This window comes from Xyrauchen texanus, chromosome 13, assembly GCF_025860055.1.
Source record: "Xyrauchen texanus isolate HMW12.3.18 chromosome 13, RBS_HiC_50CHRs, whole genome shotgun sequence".
In the NCBI taxonomy this organism is placed as follows: domain Eukaryota; kingdom Metazoa; phylum Chordata; class Actinopteri; order Cypriniformes; family Catostomidae; genus Xyrauchen; species Xyrauchen texanus.
Genome location: NC_068288.1, coordinates 4197188 through 4215069, shown reverse-complemented (window position 1 = coordinate 4215069; position 17882 = coordinate 4197188). Strand labels below are relative to the sequence as shown.

Below are 17882 nucleotides of genomic sequence, written 5' to 3'. Positions count from 1 at the left end.
TTTGACATCTCTGCTTCGGATAACTACACATCATAAGCAATATGACTGACAGAGAAAATATTGGTGTTCAGCCTTATATGTTTGAACCAGAGTCAGAAACTTTAGAGGGACACACACATACACACACAGTTACAACGTGCGCTATGACCTATAACGAAACAACAACACACAAACAAACATGTCCATTGGAAGTGTCTGTCAACAGTCGTGGCCAGGGCCTATCTCTTAACGGCTTGTTCTGAGACAGTGCTTATGTTTAATGGGGATTAAAAAAAAGCTACTTTGTGGATTTTTATCATTATAGGGTGGTTGTGTATACACACTGCCAACACACATTTATGTTCAAACACCATGTAAAAGTGAATTTTGCATAATAGGTCCCCTTTAACAAGTTACATATCCCAGTTGACAAAGGTGGGTTAGGTCTCCTCAAGATTTTGTTTTGGTCGCTTCCGCCTGAGAGCCCCTCCTTGACTCTTTATTGAACAGGAAGTCCAGATTTTTTTTTTTTTACATTTCACAATTCGGAATAATTGATTCAGTGTATTCTTGTGTTGTTCGTTCAAATTTGTATATGCAATAAAAAAAAAATTGTAAATAGCAATATCAAACTATAAATGGTGTGCTATTGGAAAAACGTTGGTTAAAAACCCAAACCCTAATCCTTCAACAGGAATAAAACACACACTGCAATGTAAGAAACATTACGGCCCACATCTTTTAATGACGTACCTTAATGATTTTTACAAAATACATATGGAAGGCTTAGAGCCTCTGCATTCACATGTGGTGAGAACGAGACTCATTTTTTAAAGCAAAACAAGAGGCAGCAGAATGTGCTAGCCTGGAACTCAACATTTTTAAATTAACTACATACAACTCTATCTCACATTATATGAACAATAAACAGGTATTATAAAACAAAGCAATAAAATAGGCTTCTTAATACAAAAAGAAATCTCTTATAATTCTTTTATAGTAAATATTAGCCCTCTATAGAACAAATGAGGGACTCATACAACCTTATTTCCTCTAAAAGCTGTCTGCTAGACGGCCTGACAGATAAAGACTGAATACAAGACAAGCACCAACAGACCTTTTTAACTTTCCTAAGTGTATTTGTCTCTGGAGCTTGGCTACTGCAAGGGAAAAAAAGACAATTCATAAAAGTACAGCTCAGAAGTGCAAAAATAGCTTATTAAAACCTTGGGGAGGGTTGATAATATGTTGACAGCAGTAAGCTACATTAATGAAAATGTCTTGAAAAAGAGTACAAGTGAGAATGGGAGAAAGATCCTTGGCATTTCGGTATGGGCTTTGCATTTATGTGATTCTCATTCCAAAATTAGAACTTCAACAGGACTGTAACTCACACATATTATATCGTAAAAGTTGCTTTTGCAAAGCATCGAGTAATAAATACGCTTGTAAAAAACAACTACTAAAAGAAAAAACAAGCTGAATTCATTATGTTCCAAATTATGTACAATATTCAGGATCAATTGCTCAATTTATGACTGTGTACATCTTTTAAAAGGAGATCTGTATCCATTAAATGGAAATGGTACCTCCGTTAGGTAAAATACGGGTAGAAACAGCACCCTGAATTAAAGGAATAGTTTATCCAAAAATGAAAATACTGTCATAATTTACTCACCCTCACGTTATTCCAAATCTGTATGATTTTCTTTCTTCTGTGGAACACAAAATAAAAGGTTTAGCAGAAACTTGACACTACTGTTTCCATATAATAAAAGTGAATGTGACCAGATGCTGTCAAGCTCTAAAAATGATAAAAAAGCACCATAACAACAGTCTATATGACTCATGCACTTTATGGTGCTTGACAACCCTTGGACACCATTCCTTTTTATTTTATGGGAAAAAGCAGTGTGAATATTCTTCCCAATGTGTCCTTTCAATTTCTACGGAAGGAAAGAAAGTCATACAGATTTGAAACAACATGAGGTGGAGTATATGATAACAGAATTAAATTTTTGGGTGAACAATCCCAAAGTAAAATAAATTAATACAAATTGATAAAAGTAGATATCTTATAAAATGAAGGTTACAAATAATCTTTATTAAATGAATGTGTATTAGAAAGTCTCCACAAACTACTGCTTTCATTGATAATTAATTTAGAGACCATATGATGCTGTTGATGTTGAGACTTGTGGCACAGTTTCAAAGCATTGAGGTTAAATAGGTGTCATCACACACCCTGCAAAGCTGCATCGTCTGAGAAAGACACTGTGAGAATGCCCTGCCAAAATCAGAAAAGGTGTGTTGGACAAATCAGGGTATGTGCGATTCCTTCCAGGGAGTGGTCAAACCCATCCAGGCATTTGATTCCTGCAAACTGAACACTATTGACATGAGCAGGCTGTGCTAGAGTCTGGATGGGTGCTGGTGGTTTTGCTGTAGGTGTGTTATTGCTGGCTACTCCATGATAGCTCTGTAGATTACGGGTTCGATATAGTCCCCTCTGTACCTGGAGTTGATCACTCTCTGTCTCTTGCTGTCTTGGACCTTCTTCTCTCCGAACATCCCATCAAAGCGCATGTCCGATGCCTTAGACTTAATCACACACAAGCAGAGTTCAACACAGATAAGGCTTCAAATGTTTTAATTTTAAACCTTCCAATCTCAATGAGTATGGAGCTCACCAGACGAGACTTGACTCTCTTGGGAAGTTCTTCATCTAGTGTGTAGACGTCATCTCTCTTCGCTGTGAGCTGTGATCCGTCCTCAAACTCCACCTGAAACAGAAGCAGCAATTCAACTCAAACCTTGAATAATGTATTTTCCGGAAATAAAGTCGCACCTGAATATAAGTCGCAACTGGTCAAAATCTTGGTGTTGAGAGAAAAAAACAAAACACAGATAAGTCACATCTGTGTACAAGTTGCACTGAGAGAGGTTGCATCCAGCAGGCACGAGTACCCGGGAGCAGCCACCCGACCTCCATTCAGTCGTTCAGCAGAAGGTCAGATGCACTCCTTGGAGATTCCCTCAGGATTGACACATTTGATTTACGTAATCATCTATAACAGTTTTTTCATTTAATGTTTCATGAAAAATATGTGACAGATAAGCCACATCTGTTACAACAATGCTGAGCACAAATAAACAGCTTTTAGTCTGTAAAACAATCTGCCTGTTGTATTCTATTTATTTATAAACTTTAGCAACTGTATATCTGTGAATATTTCTGATGGTCGAAACCGTTTGCTACGCATTAATTATCCTGTTCACTGAATATTTTTACTATGGGTGTGATGAAATGTAATTTTGTGGGCATGAGGAGTTGCTTTTGACAGCGCAGACTTTGTTAGAACAATGTCATAATGGGGCAGAATATTTAAACTGGCTGAATAAAATAATTTGTAAAGGCAAAATAATCAAAATAGGTTCCTGTAGCACTTGCCATAGATGTTGCTGTTTTGTCGGGTACTTCTCACACACCTTACAGTCTAGTTGATCCCACAAAAGCTCAATGGGGTTAAGATTCATAACACTCTTTTCCAATTATCTGTTGTCCAATGTCTGTTTCTTTGCCCACTCCAGCCTTTTCTTTTTGTTTTTATGTTTCAAAAGTGGCTTTTTCTTTGAAATTCTTCCCATAAGGCCTGCACACCTGAGTCTTCTCTTTACTGATGAAACTGATGCTGAGCGGGTAGAATTAAACAAAGCAGTGATTTTCTAATACCAAATTAGCATTTAGCATGATTACTCAAGTATAAGGTGTTGGAGTGATGGCTGCTGGAAATGGAGCCTGTCTAGATTTGAAAATAATTTAAAAATAACTTTTTTCAAATAGTGATTGAGCTGTTTTTTTATATCAGTAATGTCCTGACTATACTTTGTGATCAGTTGAATGCCACTTTGTACTTTAATTTGTATTAAAGTACAAATTTCCTTCCCACTTTTGCACTTGTGTATATGGTTGAGTGACAATAAAGGGATTTGATTTTGATTTGAGCTGAGGACATGTGAGGCATCTATTTCTCAAACTAGAGACTCTGATGTATTATCCTCTTGTTTAGTTGTACATCTGGACTTCCACATCTCTTTCTGTCCTTTTTAGAGCCAGTTGTCCTTTGTCTTTGAGGACTGTAGTGTACACATTTGTATAAAATCTTCTGTTTTTAGGCAATTTCAAGTATCGTATAGCCTTCATTCCTCAAAACAATGATTGATTGACGAGTTTCTAGAGAAAGTCGTTTCTTTTTTGCCATTTTTGACCTAATATTGACCTACAGACATGCCAGTCTATTGCATACTGTGGCAACTCAAAAACAAGCACAAAGACAATGTTAAGCTTAATTTAAGGAGCCAAAGAGATTTCAACTGTGTTGCAAGTGATTTTCTAGTACGAATTTAGCAATTTAGCACGATTTCTCAAAGATAAGGTGTTGGAGTGATGGCTGCTGGAAATGGGGCCTGTCTAGATTTGATAAAAAATTACTTCATTCAAATAGTGATGGAGCTGTTTTTTAAACCAGTAATGTCTATACTTTGTGATCAGTTGGATGCCACTTTAGTGAATTAAAATACCAATTTCTTTCCGAAACAGCAAAATCTGTACATTATTACATTACATTATTATTACTACTGTACTACTGTACATTACTGTACTGTCTGCCAGTGTAAGTCAAATTTGATTTTCATAATCTGAAAGGTCCTGTGATTTATATTATGGAAAATTTGGTACTAACCGGGTAAAAGAGACAAAACAATTTAATTAATAGTTTTCTCTCACAGACATTCACCTGGTACATCTGAAAGACATGAGCTGCAACAAATTTGGCTCCATAGACAAGCCCATCCGTCCATCTGACCTGAACCACCTCACCATGTGGTGGAGGACCCAGCTGAGCACAGTCCCGGTTCTAGATAAAACAGTTAAAACCTCATCAGAACATAACATGAATGAAAGACAGACAGACAAGAAAGAGTGATAGATAAACAGACATGATAGACAAATCATCTGCATAGATGCATCTATCTCGGCCAAACCCTCCCTGCTCTGATCCTGAACCTGCGAGGATGCCAGTGCATGCACACATGGAGAACAGAAGCCGGCTCCCAGAGAAGAGGCGCGCTCTACGTTTATTACATGTGTGCCTCGTTCCACCCCGCTGCCCAAACCATGCTTACTAACTATGCGCCTCTTCTCTCTCCTGCCCACTCCCGTCATGAGCCTGGCTGAAGGACGGCCCTCAGAGGCAGGGTGATGATGACGAGAGGAAGGGCGGGACGTTCCGCCACAGTAGATAAATACAAAGAAAGATTGATAGAAAGACAGAGACAGACAGATAGACAAATAGACAAACAGAATTCTGCCACAATAGATAGATAGAAAAGAAAGGCAGATAGATAGAAAGACAGAGACAGACAGCTGATAGAAAGTTAGATAACAAGCCAACCTAATGGACTATGCACAACACATAGCCGACGTATTTCCGGAAAAATCTCAGGGCGATAACGGTATAGGATTCAGCCATAGCGAAAGTGTCAAGAGAGTTGTAGCAAACTACTCTTCTTTCCAAAATAAAAAGAATGACCTCAACAAAAGTAATTTATTTAGTATAAGTATAAAAATGATCTCAGTAATGAGCTCTAAAAGTGTAAATACATACGAATTGAAGCTTGCAGAATGGCCGAGCACTGCAATACCGTTGTGTAAGGCTTTCTCTGTTCAGTTTGGCAGAGCTCTGCACGCACATGACAAATCCCTCAGAAATGGGACGTAGTTTTTTTCTGTAAATTATACTGAAAGTGAGATTTATGGGGCTTTTCCACTGCACGGTACGACTCGACTCTGCTTGCTTTTTGTGGGTTTTCCACTGTGGATAGTACCTGGTACTTTTTTTTAGTACCACCTCGGTCGAGGTTCCAAACGAGCCGAGCCGATACTAAATGTGATGTCAAAACCCTGCAGATCACTGATTGGTCAGAGAGAATCGTCACTGCCAGCGTCACTGGACATCAATCCACTAGTTTTAAAGTTAGCTACAGTGATAGCAGTATAATTTTTTCTTGCGAATTTCGAATTGTAAAAAAGAAATGGCTGTACGCAAAATCACACTGTGGCCAATAAACGAGGTGCAGATGTTCCTCTCGTTAGCGACGAACGGAAACGTTTTTCAGGAAGTGTCTCGGCTGTTGGCTGCACAGCTGAGACACGGCTACCACCGGACCTACCAACAATGTAGGGAAAAGTAAAACAAATGTTTTATTAAAAGTGACAACTGAACCATCAAGGAAAAGTGGAAGTGGTTCGACCAAATGGACTCCATCTTGACCGGTAAGCAATGGGAGGGAGAGTGCCCTGGACACCGCTGGAGTCCACGATGGAGGATGGTACGTTAACTCTATATTCTGCTTGAAAGCTTCACTTTATTTAATTGACCAGCTACTGGAAAGCTTGCTTCTAAAACAACCAGGCCAATTTAAATGTTACACTTGTGTAAAATCACCATGCAACAACGGCTTTTTGCTCGTAGCTAACAGCTAGCGGTCGTGTTATTGTTTATTGTTTTGTCACGGCAGAAGAGGCGGCACAATAATGACGATCAGCCTATAATCCCACCCACGTTGAGGCAGCACTAAACAGCAGTGGAAAAGCAAGCTCAGAAAAATAAAGCAAGTAGCGTTGAGTCTAGCCGTAACGTGCTGTGGAAAAAACCCATTATATTATACTGCTTAAATATCATAAAATCAACTAATATGAACCGCACGGCCACCACCATTGTGCCCTTGAGCAAGGCACTTAACTCCAGGTTGTTCAGGGGGGATTGTCCCTGTAATAATTGCACTGTATGTCGCTTTGGATAAAAGCGTCTGCCAAATGCATAAATGTAAATGTAATGTAATGAACCACTATTAGACAAATTGTATGGTTAAGGAAACTAGTCACTATTTTAAGAAATAAATTATCGTTCACTCCTGCATTTGCTGTGAAGCAAATGATCGTCAATTGTCATATTATATTAACTTATAATATCACAGTGCTATACTTTTTCTAGAAAAATTAATCAAAATAAGTGCATGAGTAATACGGTCCAAAACAGAGACCTTGCTAAGCCAATACTGGTCTAAGACTTGTGAATATTCACCCTCATTGTTTTTATTTATTTTGAAATACACATTGTTAAACCCCTTCTTCTTTTTACTGGATGGAGCAACAGCTCTGTGTCTCAATGTGAGATGGATATTGTCCAATGTAATTCGCAGAAACTTTTGTAAATAATGAGTCTTGACAGCACTGAAAGCAATAGTTTATGGCACTGTGCCTGTAAGTGCACCCTCTGAAGCAAAACACAGAAGTGACCATGCATTGAGTCCATTAGTAAAGCTAATTAAAATGATACTAACAGTTTAAAGAAATAGTGCATAGATGAAATCTATTTAGCCCCTTACCACAATGTCCTCTGGGAAAAGGTTATCACTGAAGGAGCCGTCATCAAAATTGACCTCATAAAATGTCTCTTTTGACAGCTGTATCACTTCACACTGATAGTAACGCCCATTTTTGTGCTTGCAGATGACCTTCTGACCCACACTGAGCTCTAACATGGCTGCTTTATTACGCTACAGGAAGAGAGAAAGATAGATCAGAAACTAAACTCATATTAATGCCCATATCACTGCATGAGGCTAAGTGGTCTTAAAGGACAAGTTCATGCAAAAATTAACTATTGACGTCAATGATGATGAATGCCATTAGTTCTCGCATGTCACGTGACTTGACTGCATTGTGAGTTTATCTTGTAAATATTAATATTAGTAAGTGCAAATTAGATTAATGCCTTTAGTTTCAGTCTTTTCCCTACAGAAAACTATCATATGACTTCAGAAGACTTGGAATTCAAGTGCCTTTTTTGAGCTTGTACGATAAAAGCAGCGTGAACATTCTACCTAACCTCTCATTTGTATTCCACGGAAGAAACAAATTCAAATGGGTTTAGAACAACATAAGGGCACTGCAAAAAATGATTTTCTAGACAAGTATTTTTGTCTTGTATTCCTGTCAAATTATCTAAACTTTCTTAAAACACGATTTATTTACTTGTCAAGCAAAATGGGATAAGATATTAAGTCTTGTTTTAAGATAAATCTAACTCAATTTAGTGAACTTTAGACTCAAAACAAGAAAAAAAATCTGCCAATGGGATAAGCAAAATAAACTTGTTTTCCTTTTAAATTAAGTTTATTTTGCTTACCACATTGGCAGATTTTTTTTCTTGTTTTGAGTCTAAAGTTCACTAAATTTAGTCAGATTTATCTTAAAACAAGACTTAATATCTTATCCCATTTTGCTTGACAAGTAAATAAATCGTGTTTTAAGAAAGTTTAGATAATTTGACAGGAATACAAGACAAAAATACTTGTCAAGAAAATCATTTTTTGCAGTGGGTGAGTGCATGATGACAGAATTTTTAAGAAACTCTTCCTTTAAAAACTACTGCAGAGTGTGCAGATAAAAAGAACTTGCTACGAACAGAGAAAAATTAAGAGGTGCTTTATGCATTCTGCTGGATGAGACTATAGCCGCATAGATTGTAGTGCAATAACTTGTGAAACTGCGAGAACTGTTGAAGCAGATCTATGTGACACCATGTTTCAGAGGCTATACCTCTGAATGGACCGGCCCTTTGTGGCGGCAGCAGGTGACATAGACGATGAAGGGCCAGTCATCCGGGTGCATGATGACGCCAGCGGCTTGAGCACAGGTGGGGTGGTATGAGGTGGGGCACCGGCCGTGAGAACACTGCACACAACAGCCTGATGTTTTCTTCATTCGCCGTTTGCAGTAGTAGCATTTCTGCAACACACAGGAGGGATCAGCTCACAGGAAGTAATTTCAGAGGAAGTGAGACAGGAAATTAACCAGAGAGCAGATATAAATATAATTATGTCTGTTACAGCATCCCGGAGCCATCGCAACTTAAGTTTTCAACCACATGTGCATGAAAAATATGTGTTTCAAGGAAATGTCCTTCAAATAAATGATGAAATACATTAGTAGAATGTATAATGAAATGTATAGGCCTAACAATATGTGTTATGGCTCATCTTGAATTTTGAGTTACTGTCCTAACGGTTTTAATTTAAATACATTTGATAATGTAAAATGTGGAAAAAATGTGTTATCCTCACTTTTAAATGGTAAAAACCCTATTTATTTTGCTATCGTACTTTAACTATGTTATATATGGTTAGTTGCATTTTATTGTATTCATAAAAACAATTATAGCATTGTTATTTCCCTCCTGTCCACAACCCTATCAGAACAGACCTGTGACCCATCTCTGGTTTGTGACCCACCAGTTAAGAGCAAATTATGTCACACACATTTCAAACTGTTGATTAATGAGGGATTGGGAAACAGATATATTCTTGAGAAGGGGATTCAATCCCTTTTTAAAGGGCAGCCGTGAGTGAAGGGCACATAAACTTACCAGTTTAAATCTCTGTAAGGGAATGCCACTGAGATCCACAGGCGATCGTTCACTGATGTTTATAAAGCGAGCCTCAAGCACTGCCACCGCACACAGGACGTGAACCCATCTGCATAACCAGATACATATTGCTCCACTTTAGTAATATGGGCTGGTAGTCTTTGGAATTTGAACAACATTACTAGATCCTGAAGAAAACAGCAAGGCACTTAGAATTGTGCCGTGTTGGTGCTGCCCTCTAGTGGAAATTCAGCTTGCTTGCTTACTTACTTGCCATTATTGGCTCTGTGCAACGCACCACCTCTCAACGAACATAAACAGCAATTCTGAAAGTCAACAATGACAGCTTAAGACATCACCAACCTACACTGATTTTGTATGTGAATAATGATATGTGAAGGCAGTGGGTACCTCTGTGAGGGCGTTAGATTTACAGCGGGCACATTTCCAGTCTTTGGTGACGCTCCCCGGAGTGATACCATAACAACCTAGAAAACAACAAAGAGCTTAAATGAACCAAATTCTTGAAATAGCTTTATTGTTAATAATCACACCACTTGCACTATGGACATTGATGATACCTCAAACTGTATGGCTTCTTGTGGAGCAGTGTGCTTATTTTATTCCAAGCAATCAAACTTATGATTTTCATGTGAATAAATATAGGTATATTTGTAGTTTCAATATTATTTGTACTTCAGACCTTTGTTTTGTTGAACAAGAAAAACTAGCATCATACCATATGACACACATTTGGTTTTCAACCATTGAAAATGGGTCAAATGTAAATTTATATATGGAGGGCCATCTCTGGGATTTAACCACAGAGGGCATTAAGTATGCAGATACCAAAAGGAAAGCTTGTTCTAAAAAAATAATCTAAAAGGATATTGAAAGGATATCTTTGATCAGTTTTGAGCAAGGAACAAAAAATAACTTTTCTGTGGGTGTGCCGGGGCCTTTAAATCCCTAGGAACTACAGAACACCTCAGCAATGTCAGGCCAACTGCAATATGCTGGTGGTGAATATTGACCTCTTCTTGATATCTTTTACAGATTTAATGCCAATGCCTTTTATCGAGTGATGACATCATGCTTAAAAAAAAAACAACACTTTGTCACATAAGTTTTGGTTTATCGCAAAATAAATCTGCTCTTAAGCCGTTTCCATACAGAAATGTGTGTTTATCGCTAATTCGCCTCCCAGATGTCCCTAATTTTTTTTCTCCGAAGTTTTGGTAAAATGAGGAGAGTTTTGAGACAATTCATTGAACTTAGCCAGCTTTCTGTCATTTTAATTTCACAAATAAAAGCAATCAGAAGAAGAGGAATTGCAATCAAAAGGGAGCAGTTGTCCTTCTGATAGGACTGCGCCTATTGTTGGTTCTGACCCGAAGGCGAATTGCCATGGCCCTGTTCAAGCTGGCAATGGGAAACTTTCAGTCTTAGTATAAGGACCATCCATCGATGTGTATATGCTGTATGCACAGCAATTAACTCTCTGGGGTCGCTAGACGCGCCGGCACGTCCTGCTGGATTTTTAAGTCATTACAGCAGAAACAACTTAAAATACTCCGTCATTTTTGGGTATAAAGATAAGTGTAAGACATCCTTAGAGACTATAAAGGGTCTACTTTTATTTGTGTACACTCACAATAACAACAAAATCTTGTGCTTTTGTAAAATAAAGAAAATATAAAGGGTGAGCTGTCAGCAGTCTCTGGGTTCGTGAGCAAATATCTGATACATGTCACAAAAATGAACTGAAACTATGCGAATACTCAAACATGAAACGTATGTCTAAAGAAAGCTTAAAATGTCTACTTTTAAATAAAACAATTCAAATATTCTCATACAATGTAATCTGTATGAAACAAAGTGATGTACAGTTTCTCCTGGCTCAGCTAATTATCCCAATGTGATCACATACACGGGCAGAGGGCACTATTCATACGGTAATGTGCTGAGGCGATCAATGCAAATGGTAAATGCCCCCGACTGTGCCGTAAAAACAAAGTCCATTCACTTTTCTGCCCGTTTGAAAGACAGCATGATGCACAAGTGAGAAAAATCCTGGATAGTGACGAAGAGTTACAATTTTCTTCAGAAGAAGAGCGGGACTCCGATGAACGTTTGTATTTTGAAGAGAGTGTTGATCCAGCCGAGTATAATATTTCGGACGAGTAAGTCATTTAGTTTTAATTATTTGACATGCTATTTTATATAAACACGTACATATTTTACTTGTGGGACTGTTTCCAGAATTGCCAGCCAGGATTCAGAGTATTGAAATTTGAAATATGTCCTAATAAGCAAGTTTTAGTTAGATTTAAATGCTGTTTCGGCTAAAGCAGGTATTTAAATTGTATGCTGTATGATGTAAATATGATATGTAATATGATATAAAAATAATATGAATGTTTAGATAATATTTTTACTAGTGTTTATGCTGCCTCATTATCATCAACAAAGCTTGTGCTTGCAAATATGTGTTAGGGTTAAATAAGTAAAATGCACTTTAAATAAGCCCATATTAGAAAATCAGCATATTATAATGAATTCTGAAGTATCATGTGACACTGAAGACTGCAGTAATGATGCTGAGAATTCATCTTTGATCACAAATGGCATTTTACAATAGATTAAAATAGAAAACTGTTCTTTTAAATTTAAAAATAGTTCACAATATCACTGTTTTTACTGTATTTTGGATAAAATAAATGCAGTCTTGCTGAGCAGAAGAGACTTCTTTTAAATGGTAATGTAGATCTAAAATTAAGTAAAGTCTTGATGTAAAGAAAATGTATAGTCAGGTTACTTCGTTTAACTTAAAACTTGATTTTGATCATTAAGTCTCTTCACATTCATTCTATTTCTGTCACATTCCTCATTGATAGGCCCAGGGGAGGGGTCTTTTGTCTCTTCAGGAGTGAATTACAATCAATATTCATGATAGTTCATGCTTCCTCGCATATGACCTTTCTAACACTAAAAGTGTCTTACAAAAGTTAAATTACTATATTGTTTTGTATGAATGAGTGATCAGGATGGTTTTCACATCATTTTGTAGCAAAAACTCTAGGCTACAAGATCCAGTTCTCAAAAGGCTTGTGGACAAATGAATGTTATATGGCCTTATTTCAATTACTTGAAAACCAAATGGTCAAAAACTATTCATAAACGTTATTATCTCAAAAATATATAAACATGTACACACATGTTGTTCATATATTATTGTAGCCCAGTTTGTGCTGAATACGGTGTTATCAGACTTAAGCCATTAATGTGTTTTTAAGCAACTGAAAAAAGCACAAATGTCAAGGCATGTCAAAACTTCTCCAGGGCCAAAACACCCTCAGACCCCAGAGGGTTAAAGAAAAAATAATGCTGTGTAATATCAGGGTTTACATACATACAGGGTTGATACATTCCTGATATTCAACAGGCAATTTTGAACTCATCTAATCTAAAGCATTGCATCACAACTGCATTATGTCCCGCATATTTGTCCAGCAACTTTTAACAACCAACTGAACTTGATTGTTATTTTAAATACATTTTAGTGTCATAATGCAATTTAAATTTTCTGAAGACTCTCAGCAAATGCAATCCGAGGTAAAGAGGGTTAGATTTAAAACATTTAAACATTTTAAAATGTTCAAAAGCTTGTTTTCTGAAAGTTAACTCAGCATTGGACAAATAGTTCTGATAGTTTATAGTCTTGAAAAAAGGACTGAATATTCTGAGAATGTCATTCAGCTGACTTTTTTGTCTAAAGAACAGGGTAAATCTAATTTAAGTTTGTGTAAAGAAAAGGCCTATATAGGTCTAAAAAAAAAAATACAAATCATTTGGCAATTTATTTTTTTAATTTAATGCTTTTTTCATTTGGTAATTTTGCCGGCATTTTTTCAAAAGTAAACTAAACAATAATTTAATAGAATTGGGCTGTGTTGGTGTTCCAAAAAGCACTGATGTTTTTCTCCTAGTATTGTGTATTTATCTTTCATGTAAAACATCTTTGTGCACAGAAATACTTTTTTTTTGTATTGTGGGCTAATTCCGTCACTGCCATCTATTATTTTGAATGGTGTATAAAAGCAACTTTAATAAAAAAAATGGATGGCTACCACAATTAAATTAATCACAAAGAGTGGTCATTCATTTGTTCTCCATGCACTTGTCGATGTGCATGATACGCGATATTTGTGTTGGCACTCCTGGAAGTGTCATGTTTGCAGCATCAGATCTATATGCCTTAAGACAATCATGTACAATAAAATAGCTTTCAAGGATGTATACTGTCGTCATGATTAACACAGGATAACGATTGGGGTAAACTCTGTCATGTGACACAACATTTTTGCATTAATGACAATTCTTTCGACAAAAAGTGTTTCCAATCCAGATTTTCGCAACATTTGAAGTATCGACACAGAGTTTATGCGCTAGAGTGAAACGGAAAAATATTATGTCGGCACTTGAGAAATAATTTGAGTTTCAAATTGAGATCATTTGAAACTTGTGCATCCTGACTTATGCAAATTACATAAAGCCTCAACAGATTGAAACTTGTGTTTTTAAGCCCCTGAGAAAAGTATACTCACTGGTGTGCACGCGGACGCTACACTGTGAGCAGCTGATAAGCAGGCTGGTGCCGTCCTCCTCCAGGTGAGGTGTGGTCAGGTGGACGTCAGCGCTGTCTTCTGTGTTCGTGGTGAAACACATCTCTGGAATAAGAGGCTTGCTCCTCATCTGACTCCCTGACAGCACCACAGCTGGCTCACTTTCGCCCCCTTCAGACTGAATCCACACATTACATTTCAATGATGGGAGAAGAATATACACATCTCTGATGCACAATTTTTTTTCCAACACAAACACGCCCTATTTACTAGGCAAATGAGGCTCATTACAGTTAGTGGCTTGGTGTTTTTTTTTTCACAAAACTCTGAGCTATCAGCGTGGTGAAATTATTTTATAATTTTTTTATTATAAATTAATTATTTCCCATTGATCATGCTAGCATAATTGATCAAATGATGACCAAATGATGGAGAAGAGTATTATAACTACACAAATACCCATATATGCTTTAGGGTTGGGTACTGATTCACAACCACATGAATTCTGATTCATTTGTGTATATTTAATTTATAATGTCCACTTTGTTAACATATGTAGGAAATTCTCTCATTGAATGTTGTAAATTATGCAGTGAAACTTTGAATTTGGCAGATTATGGAAATGAAAAAAATTTCAATATTAAATTAACAACAAACACAGCTGAAATGCAGTTCAACTGCAGGACGGTCTTGCTATTGTTCTTTAATTTGTTCCTTTCAAAATTAAATGTTTGGTAAGTTAATGTGCCTTACCTGTTGGTGTGCCTGGAAGAGCATACACACAGCACAGTATGGTGGCAGCAAACCCATCTCTCTATTGTATTCCCTCTCTCTCTCCGGATTATACGGTCTGTTCTGCCATAACTGGGTCAGAGGTCGAGCCCAGGCCTCCCCATCCAGACCCTCCTCCTCTGATGCTGCCTGATCCTGTAGCTCTGCAAATACACACACAATTTATCACTTTTTTGTTTATGTTGCATTGACACATAGTGGCACTGATGCCATTGTAAAAATGCAGTAATCACAGTCAGCCATTATTAATTTATTCCATGAGTGAATGTGTCACACAACAGGGTGATTAACAAAAAAAGAGACTCTTATTTGGCTTGTCATGTGATCTCAACATGGCAGCCCCCATGTAAAATAGCTGACCTTCATCACTGATACTGTCCTTCATCAGAGGATGGTGTCTGGGAAGTCTGGGCAGCCTCTGCTGAACATCAACTGGATGATCATCTGATTTCTACAGGATGACACAAACACACTCATTATACACAGCCACACACAGCAGTATGCGTGTTGTATGTGGCGTACACACCTTGCTATCCTCTTGAGACTCACTGTCAGAGTCGCTGTCTTGGTCTCTCTCAAGCCTGCTACGCGTTTCCAGCTCGCTGTAATCTCCTTTTGCGTAGCTGTGTACATGCAGCACCTCAGCGGGACTCAGCGTCCTCTGGAAGATGTGCTGGGCTGCCAACTGGCTCACCTGACTACTGCTCGCCAACACAGAAATACACTGTGACTCGGCAAGTTCATGTATGGGGCTGATGGTGCTGTCGATGGGTTCTGGGATGACATCATAAGTGTGGGTGGAGCTTACGCTGGGTTTGCATTTAGGGCTGAAAATGTGGGTGCTGGGTTTTGTAGTGCCATCACAGATAAGGGAGGCGTTAATGTTGGTTTCTGTGGTGACATCATCGGTGTGGGTGGAGTTAATGCTGGGCTTGCATTTTGGGCTGATGATGCTGTCGTCACTGGGTTCTGCAGTGACATAAAAGGTGTGGGCGGAGCCAATGCTGGCCTCAAATTTAGGGCTGATAGAGTTGGTGCTGAGATTTGTGATGACAAGGCCGGAGTTTATGCTGGGCTTGCTGGGTTCTGTGGGGACATCATAAGTGTGGGCGGGGTTAATGCTGGGCTCACTTTTAGGACAGATGGTACTCTTCTTTATGGTGTTGTTGCAGGATTCTGTGTTAACATCATAACGGTGAGCAGAGTTAATGCCGGGCTCACATTTTTGGCTGATGATCCTATTGCTTGGTTCTGGACTGAGATCACAAGTGTGGGCGGAGCTAATGCTGGGCTCGCATTTCAGGCTGATATTGTCGATGTTTAAGGTGCTGGGTTTTGTGGCGACATCACAGATGAGGCTAGACTTAATTCTGGGCTTGCTGGGTTCTGTGGGGACATCATAAGTGTGGGCAGGGTTAATGCTGGGCTCACTTTTAGGAATGATGGTACTCATGTTTATGGAGTTGTTGCTAGGTTCTGCGTTGACATCATAATTGTGGGCAGAGCTACTGCTGGGCTCGCATTTCAGGCTGATAGTGTTGGTGTTTACTGTGTTGTTGCTGTGTTTTGTAGTGACATCACAGATGAGGGTGGAGATAATGCTGGGCTCGCAATCTGGGCTGATGATGCTGTTGCTTGGTTCTGTAGTGAGATCACAAGTGCGGGTGGAGTTAATGTTGGGCTCGCATTTTTGGGTAATGATACTGTAGCTGGGTTCTGGTGTGACTTCACAGATGAGGGTGGAGCTAATGCTGGGCTTGCTGGGTTCTGTGGTGACATCGTAAGTGTGGGCGGTCTTAATGCTGGGCTCATATTTTGGCCAAATGGTACGGTTGCTGGGATCTGGGGTCACACCATAGATGTGGGCAGAGTCAATGCTGGGCAGAGCAGACATACTGCTGGTATGCAGCTCTGGTATGATGTCAGTGAAGTGGTCTTCAGCAGTGATGTCACTGGAACATGAATGGGGTGCGATGTCACTTGGCCGTGCATCGGTGAGCTCCATTTTGAGTTTAACAATTTGTGTGATGTCATCCGGCTTGCTATGGACATCACAACTTTGAGTGACATCACCGGACTGAGAGGTGACGTCACTGCTCTTTGTCATGACATCACTACTCTGCGCCACATCATAGCTGGTTTCATCACTGATGTTGTTGGATTGTGAGGATGAGGTGACATCACTGGTTTCAGGAGGAGGGATGTCATTGCTTAGTTGGGGTTGAGTTGTGATGTCACTGCTTGAGGTGGGGTGTGGCTGCTGGTTGGATGAAGAGAGCTCCACCTCCGTGCAAGAATGGGCTTGATTCCCTTTCTGGTTTGGAGGGGGTGTGTCTGTCTCCATGGTTTCTTCAGCTTTCCCATCACCTACAGAAGAAAATAAACAGGACGTTTATGGTATTTAAAAAATAAATAAAATACTCCCATGTACCAATAATAAAGGCATCTTTATACACTCAAAGTACTTCAAGATATATTAAAGTGCCTCAAAGCTTTTCGCTTACGGGGGAGCTCCATTGACAGTCCTTAAGTTCTTGCAGGAACTAAGCGTACGTTTCCAAAGAACTAAATGGGTTTCTAGAGGATCTCCAGAGGGTTCCACCAGTGTGAAAACCCCAAATGGTGCCTCAGGTAACTATTTTTACAGTGCATATTATATATGAAGGTCTCTACCTGGGTCAGCAGAGATGGCTTGTTCTTTCATGTAGTCTGTCTTAGTCTGGCTGAATTTAGCTTTCTTCTTCTCAACTTCCTCCTCTTCTGCCATCACCTGATTATCAACATCTTTCCCTCCAATCTCAGCACTGGGTCTAAGTCGTTTCTGGCCCACCTTCTGCTTTGGACTGCTGCTACTGCTGATATAAAAGATGACATCAGAGGGATTAAAAACACCATCCTGTAAGGTTGCAGGACCAAACCCCACAAGAGGTGATCTATTATCATAACTGTGTTCTTCAGGAGGAATGACCATGAAAAGAATTGTACTGCAAAATCA

At 38.7% G+C, this 17882-nt stretch overlaps 1 protein-coding gene across 2 annotated transcripts in view; it reads right to left on the bottom strand.

The window, feature by feature from the left end:
- Positions 1-713: 713 nt before the first annotated feature.
- Positions 714-17882, bottom strand: part of LOC127653990 (lysine-specific demethylase 4A-like) — a 28901-nt gene continuing 11732 nt past the window's right edge. Inside the window, exons 10-22 of one of the 2 annotated variants that reach the window (XM_052140894.1) lie at positions 17561-17742; positions 15414-17254; positions 15248-15338; positions 14849-15030; positions 14078-14273; positions 9882-9958; positions 9741-9796; positions 9471-9579; positions 8645-8833; positions 7429-7599; positions 4776-4895; positions 2670-2762; positions 714-2580 (exon numbers count right to left, since the gene is read on the bottom strand). In XM_052140894.1, coding sequence (XP_051996854.1) covers positions 2443-2580; positions 2670-2762; positions 4776-4895; positions 7429-7599; positions 8645-8833; positions 9471-9579; positions 9741-9796; positions 9882-9958; positions 14078-14273; positions 14849-15030; positions 15248-15338; positions 15414-17254; positions 17561-17742 — 3445 coding nt within the window. In that variant the 3' untranslated portion in view covers positions 714-2442. The remainder of the gene's footprint in view (positions 2581-2669; positions 2763-4775; positions 4896-7428; positions 7600-8644; positions 8834-9470; positions 9580-9740; positions 9797-9881; positions 9959-14077; positions 14274-14848; positions 15031-15247; positions 15339-15413; positions 17255-17560; positions 17743-17882) is intronic. The other variant, XM_052140895.1, reaches the window with a different exon arrangement.